The sequence below is a fragment of the Armigeres subalbatus genome, chromosome 1 (assembly GCF_024139115.2).
Source record: "Armigeres subalbatus isolate Guangzhou_Male chromosome 1, GZ_Asu_2, whole genome shotgun sequence".
Taxonomy (NCBI): Eukaryota; Metazoa; Arthropoda; class Insecta; order Diptera; family Culicidae; genus Armigeres; species Armigeres subalbatus.
In genome coordinates this window covers 232,573,841-232,586,215 of record NC_085139.1, presented here as the reverse complement: position 1 = coordinate 232,586,215, position 12,375 = coordinate 232,573,841, and the positions used below count along the sequence as shown (strand labels likewise).

At 40.7% G+C, this 12,375-nt stretch overlaps 2 protein-coding genes across 3 annotated transcripts in view; one reads left to right on the top strand and one right to left on the bottom strand.

The window, feature by feature from the left end:
- LOC134205865 (uncharacterized) overlaps window positions 1-11,997 on the bottom strand; it is a 64,327-nt gene extending 52,330 nt beyond the window's left edge. Inside the window, exons 1-5 of one of the 2 annotated variants that reach the window (XM_062681523.1) lie at window positions 11,878-11,997; window positions 11,405-11,624; window positions 11,222-11,348; window positions 9,952-11,160; window positions 9,705-9,896 (exon numbers count right to left, since the gene is read on the bottom strand). In XM_062681523.1, coding sequence (XP_062537507.1) covers window positions 9,705-9,896; window positions 9,952-11,160; window positions 11,222-11,348; window positions 11,405-11,551 — 1,675 coding nt within the window. In that variant the 5' untranslated portion in view covers window positions 11,552-11,624; window positions 11,878-11,997. The remainder of the gene's footprint in view (window positions 1-9,704; window positions 9,897-9,951; window positions 11,161-11,221; window positions 11,349-11,404; window positions 11,625-11,877) is intronic. The other variant, XM_062681524.1, reaches the window with a different exon arrangement.
- LOC134205866 (uncharacterized) overlaps window positions 1-12,375 on the top strand; it is a 131,889-nt gene that overhangs the window by 10,672 nt on the left and 108,842 nt on the right. The window lies entirely within an intron of this gene.

Genomic DNA, 12,375 nt, shown 5'->3' with positions numbered 1-12,375 from the left:
AATCAGTTTGTGATGGTAATAAAAAGTCCTTTCATAAATGTCTCCAGAAATCTCAATTCTACGTATCACAGTTTGTTCTGGAGCTACAAGTTTGAGAAATTAATTTAACATTTGGTGTTGGTCTCAATTGGTAATAGTTTCCATGTATGAATTGCTGCTTAAAAACCATTAAACGGTTGACATTTTATTCTGCCCGACGTTTCGGCCATTGGATTTTTTATAATTTAAGTTAAAAAGTTTCAGTTGATTAATCTAATCTTACTTGGTCAATCATTTGTGTCCTAATTTATATGTCGTTCTGAGTGTCGTATGATCATAATATGGGCTTCTAAATTTGTTGAATATTAGTTATAATATTAGTAATAGTTATTTTATGAACAGTCACAGTGTTCGACATACAACAACTGTTTTAAAAATGGTGAATTTACGTACATAACTTTAATCGTGGATTCAAACTCTGTGTGTTGTCATTTTTAGCTATTCGTCTGTGCTTTCTTCTTCTTCTTTCTTCGATTCTCTAAATTCCAACTGGAACTTGGCCTGCTTTTCAACTTAGTATTCTATTAGCATTTCCTCAGTTATTAATTGAAAGCTTTTCTATGCCCGCCATTGCATGAGTATGTATCTTGTGTGGCAAGTACAATTGATACACTATGCCCAGGGAGTCGAGAATGTTTCCCACCCGAAAACATCCTGGACCGGACCGAGAATCGAACTCGCCATTCCGGATTGGCAATCCTACGCATTTGCTCGCAAGGCTACTGGAGACCAGTCTGTGCTTTCTACTCTTGTGATTTTCGATTGAATGCAGTATTCTAGCATATGCTGTGTTTAAATTTTCAAAATTTGTACAGTAATTGATAGTGCAATAACAATGACCTAGTATACATGATCCAGGTAAGTCGAATTCATGGTCTTGGTCTACCGAAACATCGGGCAAAATAAAACGTTAAACGGTTCTTAAGACTAAGATAGCCGCAATTCCTACAAAGTTGAACATAATTTTGAAATTCTTGTAGTAATTCCTTTTGATACTTATCAATTACTTTCATCGGGAATACTCCGTATAGGCGGTTTAAAAATTCTTCAAGACAGCTCCTAAAAAAATATTTGAGCCGGTCCAAGAATTCCATCAAATTCTCAAATCAAAACGAATTATCTTCAACCTCTCCAAATATTTTTGATTAACTAAAATCAAGATGTAATGCTTATATTACACGTCGATCGTGATTTTTTTTCTTCGATCATGATGTAATGTTTATATTACAAAAATTGTGCACCCACTATTGAGTGAATGAGAATCTCGTTTTAATCCCGGTTTGTACGGATGCGTATTGCGTATATAAAAATCGAGCAAATCCCAAAATCCGCATAAAAAACTACTTAAGTGAAAATCGATGTTTCGCGGTTATAACGTATGCCCAGATTATTGAAAAATATTTAAAAAAAATCACAAAAAATCTGAATAAAAAAACCTGTAAAGATTGAAAAATCTACCAAAAAACTACTTTATACAATAACTGCATAAAGTTTAAAAATAAATTTTTACTTCATCATGATTTTTTTCGGATTTGTCAGGCATCATCCGCCATTACGCATTTTTGTCCGAGTTACCCCCTGGAGCCAGCGAAGGTACCCCCATGGGTACATGTACCCCAGGTTGAGAACCACTGATATAAGAGATAAAAGAACAGGCAACAATATCAAAAATTTGCACCGAAATATCATTAAAATATCAAGATACGCTATGGATAAGAACAAACTAATGGCACTTGATATCGATCACTTCCCGGGTAAAGGTGAATAACAAACAACAAATTTTACTATGATATCAGATTTATTTATTTTATTTATTTTATTAACGAGGTTTTAAATTCATTCAAATTCATTCACCTCTTATGAAAAGAAAAGTTCGTGGATTGCTAAGATACAATTTGATGCGGGGTTCAATAATTTATAGTTTTACAATTCAATCATATTTTATCAAATAATTGGCTTTTTTTAGAAATGTAAATAATTTATCTTCAGCGGTGGGTTCGTTGCTTAAAATATCTCGAGAACGGTTAGGTAATCTAAAGGATATAGTAATATCTGAACCGTATATACCGAATCCAACTTTGCTTCCGATTTTAGATCCATCTGTATATAATTTGTAGTGGGATTTGTTATTTGTACTTGCTTGCTACTAGCGAATGAAATTCTGCTTGAGCTTTCAATGAAGAATCTGAAGTTGATATTTTTTGCTTCAGTCGCCAATCAATTCGAGGTTCCGATTCAATCCAACTCCGGTCACTCACTCTGCTTAAAGGTGCTGCTCTTGGAAATCGACCTCCTGTTAGAGTACGATAGAGATTTTTTGCTACCGTAAAAAGAAGGCTTCCAGGAGGGTTTGGGTTTGATCTTTCGATATATGAAACTGCACGTTTAGCAACTACAAGTGTCAACAAGTAGTTGAATGGTAAAACTCCGGCTTCGACGCAAACAGATTTGATTGGTGATGAGGGGAGAACGCCTGAAGCTTCACGGACCATTTTATTATAAAATGGTGCCAGCGTCTTTATAAAAAGATCGTAGTTACGGCATGTAATCTCTACAGTGTAGAAGATTTTTGAAAGAATTAGACTATTGCCAATATTTAAGATAGTGTTACGGCTACTGGTTTTCTGGTACCGACTAATTATTCTCCCGAGATTATTCCTTTTGTGTAGATCTGCTCGTATTTGCTCAAAATGGTGGTTAAATGAGAGGTGTCTACCTAAAGATACTCCAACTATTTTGATTGTTTTCTTGTAGGGAATCTGAGTGCCATCTACGGTAATGACTCGAGACCAAGGGTTGTGTCTATGCTTACATAAGTGAGAAATACAACATTTTTTTGTGGCCATTTGGAATCCCACCGTAGCTGCCCATCTCGCAACAGCTCTAATTGCTGCTTGCATTTTGATACGGACACGCGTCGCGTTTTTTCCTATCACGATCAGCACTATATCATCTGCATATAAAATTATACGCACGTCTTTTGGGAGGCATTTGAAGATGGACTCCATGGAGATCAGAAACAACGATACAGCCAAGACCGATCCTTGTGGGACTCCATTTTCCTCTACATAAGAGCGTGAAAGTTGGTTTCCGATAGCTACTCTGAAGCAACGAGAGGACAAATATGATCAAATGAAGGCGGGTAAATTACCTGCAAATCCCCATTCCTTAAGTTGACGGAGAATGCCTTCACGCCATACACGCTTTTGAAATGTCAAGAGTGGCTATATCTACATGGAGATTTTCCTTCAGCGCTTGGTCAAGTACATTTCCCAGCTCTATGAAGTACGTTGATGTTCCGCGACCTTGACGAAAGGCGTGTTGATGAAGATTCAAGAGATGTCGCTCTTCAAGGCATGTCATCAGGCGACGATTCACTATTCGTTCTAAAATTTTCCCATTACAGCTTGTCAAACTTATGGGACGGAAATCGCACGCTTCTTTTGATCTCGCTCCTAATTTTGGAATCGGGATAACGGTGCTTTGTTTCCATTCTTCAGGAAAGTGCCCTTTGCTCCAAAGATGGTTATAGCTGTCGAGGAGCTTATGTTTCACATGAATAGGAAGTCGTTTTAACATTGGGTACGCTATTAGGTCTGGTCCGTGGGATTGTCCTGTAGCGTGGTCTAATGCCCATAACAGTTCAGACATCGAGAAGGGTTTGTTGTACAGTTCACAGGGATGATTTGTATTGATAGGGAAAAGTGTTGTATTCTGTTTTCCTTAGGAACGAGTCTGGGTATAACGATTTCGCCGAAATAAAACTGAAATATATTCCCAACTCGTCAGCAATCAGTTTAGGATCGTCGGTTTGATGGCATCCAATAGTTAAATTAAAACCAGTGTGGGTTTTTTTCCCTCTTAGTGCATTCAGTCTATGCCAAACTTCTTGCGTGTTTGAAAGGGGGCTTATACCATCAATAAATTGCTGCCACGAGTCTTTTTTTATCTTCTTTATTGTTGACCTACATTCCCTTCTTGCTGCTTGCCATTGCTCTTTTTTAGCGTTACGATTTGGGTCATCTGGCAGAGCACGTTTCCAGGCCCTTAGCGCCTTACTGGAAGATTTCGGTACAAGCCATTGATGTTCCATTGAAATGCAATACGGCGGCGATTCGCCAAAATATTAGTGCGTTGTGTACTCGTTGAAATAGTTGGAGATAATAGTGATTCGACAGAGGTCCTGGAAGAGTATTCATGCGGGTTTTCGTATTGAGAAATCCCATTGAGTACTACTTCTTCATTGGTAAGATGAAGTGAGGAGGTCACTTCTCTCTCTCTCTCCTCTAGCCAGCCGACGACCGATCGAGAGACAGCTGTATCTGAAAAGTAGTATTCCGGTGTAGGGTTCATTGGATAACTACATGTGTTCAGTTGTGAAATACTTGCCCTTGTTGGAGGGCAATCCACGTCGACTGCCGCCAGAAGCTCATCGAGCAAGCTCGGAACATCCCTGGTCAGGGTCGACGTGGAAGGTCTCGCGCTTGGCGAATCAGTTGTTCCAGCTACAATTGTTTTCCTCGATGACTGTTGAATTTGAGACTTTTTGGATATGCCGTATTGCAATCCCAATGGCCTTGATGATTTGTGTGTTGCCCTTAAAAATAAGCTGTCTACGCTGACTGCTGCCAGAGGCTCTTCGAGTAAGCTCGGAAAATCCCTGGTCGATGTGGATAGCTTTGCGTTCGGCGAGTCGGCTGGATAGATGAAAATGCTGTTTGACGATGTACCTTGTTGCACTTGTAGATTGCATAGTTGATCATAAATAGTTGAATCGGTTAGAGCGGCAATTAGTAGAAAAGTCTTCCTTAAATGGATTTCTTTTGGCATGGCGTGTTTGAGGTTCCGTTGAATGTCCATTATCTTGTCAGTTTGCATTACAGGGTCAATATTACTGGAGGGTGGATACTGTGATTACTCGTCTATGTCTATATTATTTTCGCTGGTGTCAGGTGGCAAGGATGGTCGTTTGAAGTGATTGTGCCTAGCTTCTGTTGGGGATATTTCCATGGCGTGTTTCCTGCTCTTGCTTCGCGTCCATTTGTCGGAATCATTTAAAGATATAATCGCGTTTCTTTTCATACTGCTTCGTGTTGATGGATGCGATTTCGGAGTTTGATCTTTTCTCGATTGCCATTGTGGGAGCTGGCTGTATTCTGCAGAACTTTCTGCAGATGTCGCTGGTTTTGTTAGCGAATCCTGTTGCCTATTCTTTAGTGAGTCACCTCGGGTCCGTTTACGAAATTCGTTTGTGATAGATGATAGTTTTGATCTTAGGGATTCCACTTCGGCACGCAGTTCAGCAATAATTTTGTCTTTTGCTAATTCGGACTCGCTTGCCATAGTATTCTTTCTGTTCTCTTCTGAATGAATCCGCCGTGCCTCAGCGCTTGAAACTTTGCGATCGATTCTCAATCGAATGATGCTCTCTTCGTCCTTGTATCGTGCACAAGATCGTGAGGTAAAAAAATGAGATCCCTGCAGTTCTTACAGAAAAAATCGCCATCACATTGCTCTCCGTCGGTATTATCATGCGTTTGTGAACATTGTTGACAACAGCTTGCTTGTCTACAACAATATTTGCGGGGATGGCGGGGATGCGGAAAAGTGCCGCAATTAAAGCAAATCATTGGTCCAGGATAATACACACGAACGGAAACTCGAAGTCTTCCGAAATATACGAAATCTGGCAGATCAGTGCCATGGAAAGATAATACTATTAGTGGAGTATTTCGAATGTCTCTGTCAACACGCTTAGTGATTCTGCGTACAGACTTCACACCTTGAGACTGGAGGTATTCCAAAAGTGCTGTATCATCAACATCTGTAGAGTCTGGTTCGTAGACTATGCCTTGCACTGTATTCAATGCGGGGTGTGAAATCACTTCAACTAAAGAGCCATCGGTTAGTTGGGATATAGTGATCGCCTTATTGTACACTGTTTTTGAGCTAGTGCGGATTAGGTAACGAGTTCCACGACCTTCCTTGCTGATAGAGTATTTCATTGTATCACTCACCCCAACTGCCAAATCAATCGGGTTATCAATCGGCTAACTATGAACGGATTAGGTAGTGGTTTTGGGTGTTCGTTGCCCTGGGAATCCATTTTGCGGCGCATGAGTAATATCATTGATTGGCCGAGTTCATCATCACTCAACATCCAGTTAGGAAGGCGCGTCGTTCTTATCGTACCTCCAGGATCGTCGGGGTGCGTTCCAGGAGGACTAGGTTGGTTCCTGGCCATTTGGCCAGGATCATTGTCAAACTTAGCTACCCGTTGAAGTTTTTGACCGTTAATAATAATATAAGTAGACCACTGTTTTGGAATCAATTACCATTCGGGCTACCGATATGCGATGAACGTAGTTTGCGAAACAATGAACGATGCGAAACAAGCGAAAAAGGCAAGACCACGCTAGTTTGATTTAAGTCTGTGCACCCGCGGACCTCACTGGTTAAGATTTTATCGCACTCTATGCCACCGATAATCGATTCTATTCGATAGAAAACGTTCACTGATCGATATTTCACTAATCGTAAACACTTTTAGGAATATTTCCAACGAAAAAACCGTGAAAAATCGAGAACTTCAGACAAACGTATTTATATTAACCGTGTCCCGAACTCAATGTGAGATATCAGATTTAGTTATTCTTATGTTATTCATAAATAACATAAAATAGCATCCCAACAACAAGTTTTGTTATAATAGTAAAACCAGTTATTTATATGTTATTGTAAGAAAGAGCAGAACAACAAATGAAGAACACATTTTGGAATCATAGCAAAATTTGTTATTCATTTATCATTTGCATTTTAGACATATCAATAATAACTGATTTTGATATTTTCTTTTCTTCCAATATTTTGCTATTAGTTTGTTATTATAATAGCAAAATTAGTTATTTATGAGTTATTTGCTAGAGCAATGCCTGTTATTATTTTTGCTATTTTAGCAACTATATCAAACAAACTAATATCAGATTTTGCTATTTAGTTATTCATATATCAATAGTAAAATTTGATATTATTTTGCTGTTATCTTCTACCCGGGTTATTACAGATAACTTATCTTGATATCCTCATGATATTTTAGTGCAAAATATTGATATAGTCATCTGATCTTTTATCTCTTATATCAATCATGTCCATATCTCATTTTGCTATCTTATCAACATTTGATATTATTGAGCTATTTTCGTCTACTCGGGAAGGAGTGCCAATTGACACATCAGGATCAATGCCAGCGAGATCCTGATTATGGTATTCTGGCCGCGTGTTAACGGACCTTGTCTTAGATCGTCGTCGACTTAAAGTCGAGTCAAGTACGAGACACTGAAGACGGCCTTACCGTTGAGGTCGAAATACGTATCTGTCAAGATACAATTAAGTGGTGGAATTCAATGGGATTGTACAAACTCGTCTTATGACAAGTAAATTATGGACTAACGATTTGTATCACATCTTTGTTCATTGATTTATCATGCAGATGCCCCATTTTGAAACGAATTTAATAAGAAATTTAAAGAAAAATGTCTTTCAGAAATTGAAGGGTGAGCTTCAATCAATAAGCAATTCCGAAAATGAAAAATCCTCTGGAATTTTGTGCAGTATTTTCGCGACATAAGGTATTTCCTCATAAGAATTCCCGCTGCAAAACTACGAGGACATTACCGAGCCTAATAAATAAATTTCCACATCACGGAGAGGATATCTGCATAGGTATCCGCGGGAATGGTTGGAGCTAAATTACCAAATAACGTCTGATGGAATTGTCAAAGCGTCTTGATTTAAAAAAATTGTACGCCGGATATTTTTGCAGGAATGTCTGCAAGAATTCGTAAAGCAATTTTAACAGAAATTCAGGAACGAATTTCTGCATGTATTCTCGAAAGATTTCCTGCAGAGTATTCTGAGAGATCTTATTTGAATTTACGAAAAAATAACGAATGAGTCTCCGCATGAATTCTCAGGGGAACTTTCGATAAAATTCCACAGGTTTTGTCCACAGACAATTTTAAAGCAATTTCTGTAGTAGTTCCAATAGTAGTTGGATTTAGCATAGCATAGCATAGCATATGTGATTGTACAAATCGTGGGTGAATATACAATGCTCAATTGAGCAATCTACTGTATATTGTCGCAAATTGGTACTTGGGATTAGTACCTTTTCTTATACAGTAGCAGTTGTATAACTGGCCACGTCCTTACAATCACGGAAGGAAGGGAAGGAATGTTAGTTCAACATCTACAAGTGAAGATGCAGGGAACCCATACTACCTTCATAGATGTCTCGGGAAGGAAAATTATTGTTAGTGGGTAAGGTGAATAATAGGGAGCTCTATTTGACAAAGTAACCTTCTGGATCTTACAAATGTTTCGCATCATATACAAAACACGTTCAACCGCACACTTATTTACCGTACATTAACCCTTAAATGCGCAATGTTGTTTTAAAACAACAAACCGAAAATACGTTTAATGTTAATAATTTCAATGGTTATTTACGATAAAAATATTTCCGACGATTTCTAAAAAAATCGCCATGCACCTTTAAGGGTTAAAAACAGAACCAAAAACTCGGATTTTATGAATGTTCTAAATCCTACTTGAAACACGTCCGATCACGCACCAATTGTTTACTCACTCGGCCGCGCGAACTATCTGCTTACTGAGCAGAAACTCGACAAAACAGGCACTGACGGCCGCGCAATGCAGAACACAATATTTCGGCAAATTGCGCGATCGTTCTGCTGTCCGAAACAAGAGCCAACACGTACTGACAGTTCCTATAGTAGTTGGATTTCCGCAAAAAATCAGGAACTTTCTTAAGAACTCCCGGAGGATTCACCGCATAAGATTCGAAATAAAATTCCACAGGACTTCCACGGGAATTTGCACCTGAAAGATGAATTTCTGCGGGAGTTCTGAATATTCTTAGATGACCACTGCCAAAAAACTATGGATGAATTTCCGTCAAAATCTTTGGAGAAATTTTTACAATAAAAAAAATCTTCAGAATTTCCGCATAAAATCATGGAGAAATTTGTTTACAAAATTTATAAAGACATTTTAACTAAAATTTTGTAAAAAAAAATTCAGGATTCCCATAACAACCCTGAAAATGTCACATGAATGTTTATACAAACAATTTTGAATTGATGCACATCATGCGATTTATCTTACTAAGAAGCCCCCTAATTGGTTCTAATTGTTTAATCAGCTTATAAATAGGTTTCAATCTCATAAATCACGTCGCTTTAAGCCTTCGGTCTCAGTTCATACAATTCTGTTACCAAGAAGCGACTGCAAAACATTATATAATTTGTGCTAACGTGCGAAATCCTACGACGATCGGTTAGCAGACTTTGTTGACCACTTTTGGAGCATCAACAGATGACTCACCGTCCTATTCTCATGGCGATAAAGCAACGGATCGCTCAAGTGGTGCAAATTAGATTAGAAAAGTGTGCATATGTAATTATCGAGCGCCGTTGGAGTGGTGACACGTTTTGTGAATTGATCCGTTGCTGGGCGTTTCTAAAAATCATGTTTGTTATTCGGTAGTCCAGTCTCGAAAACAAGTCATATATAAGTGGTACAGTGTAGATGTGTACAATATTTTGCTGGTGCTAATTTGAGGTAGAATACATAATTGAACTCACCGATAACGGGTCCAACGAAGAGGTAGAACAGTCCGGAAAACAGCAGCTGAATGCCAGTCGCTCCGGGAAGTCGCTCGAGTGGAACGTGCGAGGGAATTGCCAGCGCCATGAACACCGTTCGGAGACCTTTGTTGAAGCCGATCCAACAGGCTACGGCCATAACGACTGGATACGAGTGGAAATGCGCTAAAACTAGAAGCATGGGACTGTTATTCAACCGTAAAAGAATTGAGTCAAACGATCTTACCAACTCTGCCCAACGCCATGTTGAGCACTCCGAATAGGAAGAATGTGCGATTCTCCCATCCAATCTTTCCGGCAATGAAAGGAATTGTAAAGCGACAGAAAATATCCATCGCCCCCAGGAAGGACATTGCCAGCGCGATTTGCTCTTTTGTCAAGCCGAAATCTCCGAGCACGAACGGCGTCAGAACGGAGAAATTCAACTCGGCGAAATTGGCCAGCGTTATACCGACCATGATGTTCACGTAGATCAAATCTTTCAGGAGATCCAAGTCGAAGAAAATTACCACTTTCTGAAGAAAACTAAGTTCTTCCGGTGTTTCCTCCTCAACGCTTTCCATGATGGCCTTCCGGTCCTCTTCACAAGTACAGCGACAGCAAGACTCGTGGTCAAGGATCTGCTCCAGCTTGCTGGACGCCATTTTGAGAACATCTTTCTCCCGATTGAAAGTGTTGGACCTTCGTCTGAAGCCGCCTTTAGCGCTATTGTTATCCGACTGATATTGGCGTTCAGTCACGCTTTTGGGATGCCGTTCGATTGCACTGGACAGATTCGCGTAAGAAGGTCTCGCCGAAGGCATCCGACTAGGGGTGCCCAAATTCATTCGAGAACCATACCAACCGTCGTTGGCTCGGGACAACATCGGAGTGCCCGGATCGATGATCTCGTACCCCGGGGTACAAGCATCGTCTGCGTTGTAGATATACTGACTGGAGAGGACGCTGTGATCCCTTCGCAGTGGACGGGACTGAGATTGACAGTGCTGACACTGTTCGAATAGTGGTTCGGGGTTCGCTTCAACTTCGGACGATGGCAAGGCCTTTGCATGCCAGTGAACCGGTTGGAGCAATAGCGAGCAAACGATGGCATTCATTGCGAAACCGGCGAAGATCAGAACGGTTCCTTCGACATCGAAGCGTGGCAACAGGAAAGTGATGATATGAGGAGCGATGATGGGACCAAGGGCAGTCGCTGTCCAGGAGAATCCGGTCGCGTAACGGCGCTTCTCCTTGAAGTATGTGTTGAGTGCGAGAGAGTTAGCTGAAGCGGTTATGCCGACGCCCGAGCCGTATAATACTGAGAAGGTAATGAGGTAGACAAGAAACGAGTTGGCCATGGATGTCAACATCAAGCCAACAGTTACCAGCGATGCTCCGAAGAAGGCCACTTGGCGGAAGGTGAATCGACGAAACATCGGTCCATTTAGAAGACCTGTAAAGGAGAATTGGGTTACGGTTCGTCAATTCGGGTAGACAAGCTATGTAACACATACCAACAATGGACATGAGTGCCGAGTTTGTGTTGATGATGGTTGTGATCTCTGAAGAGTTGATATCCAGAAGACTCATCCGTTCGCGGAAGAGCAAACCGAACTGCTGAAGCACCGGGAATGTGCATAACTGTAATGAGGATCAAGGTAAGATTGAGAACTCGACCTCGCTTAACGGAAACTCACATTCGAACATCCAGCTGCCAGAACCACCATCCAACCCCAGCCGCCATCGGGAGGTATAAAGCCTGATGCTAGGTTTGGTTTGTTCGTTTTCTTCGGCACACTATCGGATTGTTTGATCTTGTCTTGCTTGCTAATCGCTGTAGACATGCTGACGACGATTCTCGTCACCTCAACTTATGTGTATTCGTCTGTTCACAAATGGTCGCCACCGCTGAAAAACCTCGAGAGATAGAGATGTTACACGCCTGAATCTTTTTGAAATATGTAACCGAATGATAATGCCACCCTCCCTGTAACAATCGATAGCGAGAAGGACCAGCTGCGGAGCTTATCAATGGCGAAACGACACTGATTCTCTCGCGTTCAAATCTTCACGTCATTCTAACTGAATTCCAAATCACTCGAACGTGTGCAAACCATCAATTGACTGAGACGAGGGACTCCCGGCTGACGTTAATCGGTTAACTAATTACCTGTTTGCTGGAATCCGTTGCTATTTGACTAACAATGTAAGACCGGGCGGCACACACAGCTGTGGATTGGTGACGCTCCGGATCGTTCCCAGGTTCGCTGCAAACTGATGAGAACGGGCGGCACGCGGTTTATTATCATTTCAGATTATTGGACGCAATTAGAAAAGTGCAATAAACGTTCGATAGGTCCGCGCGCCGGTGATGGATCCGCTGTTGATAGCATGGTTTCCCTTTCAGCGAATAGGCCGAGAGGTACTCTGTCACTGCCGAAGGTGGTGCGGCGCGCTGGAGATTTCCATTCGGTAGGTGCGTGCTGGAGCGCAAGGTGAACTTGTAGGTGGATTGTTCTACCCTTTGGAAAGGAGAATGAGTTGTTAATGGCTCAGAATGCGAGGCGAAGAAATTTATAGTTTTGAAGTATGAGCTTATTGCTAAATAAATTTTGCAACGGGGTTGCAATAGATACAAAGAGAGCGAATTTCAGGCTTTGGTGCACCC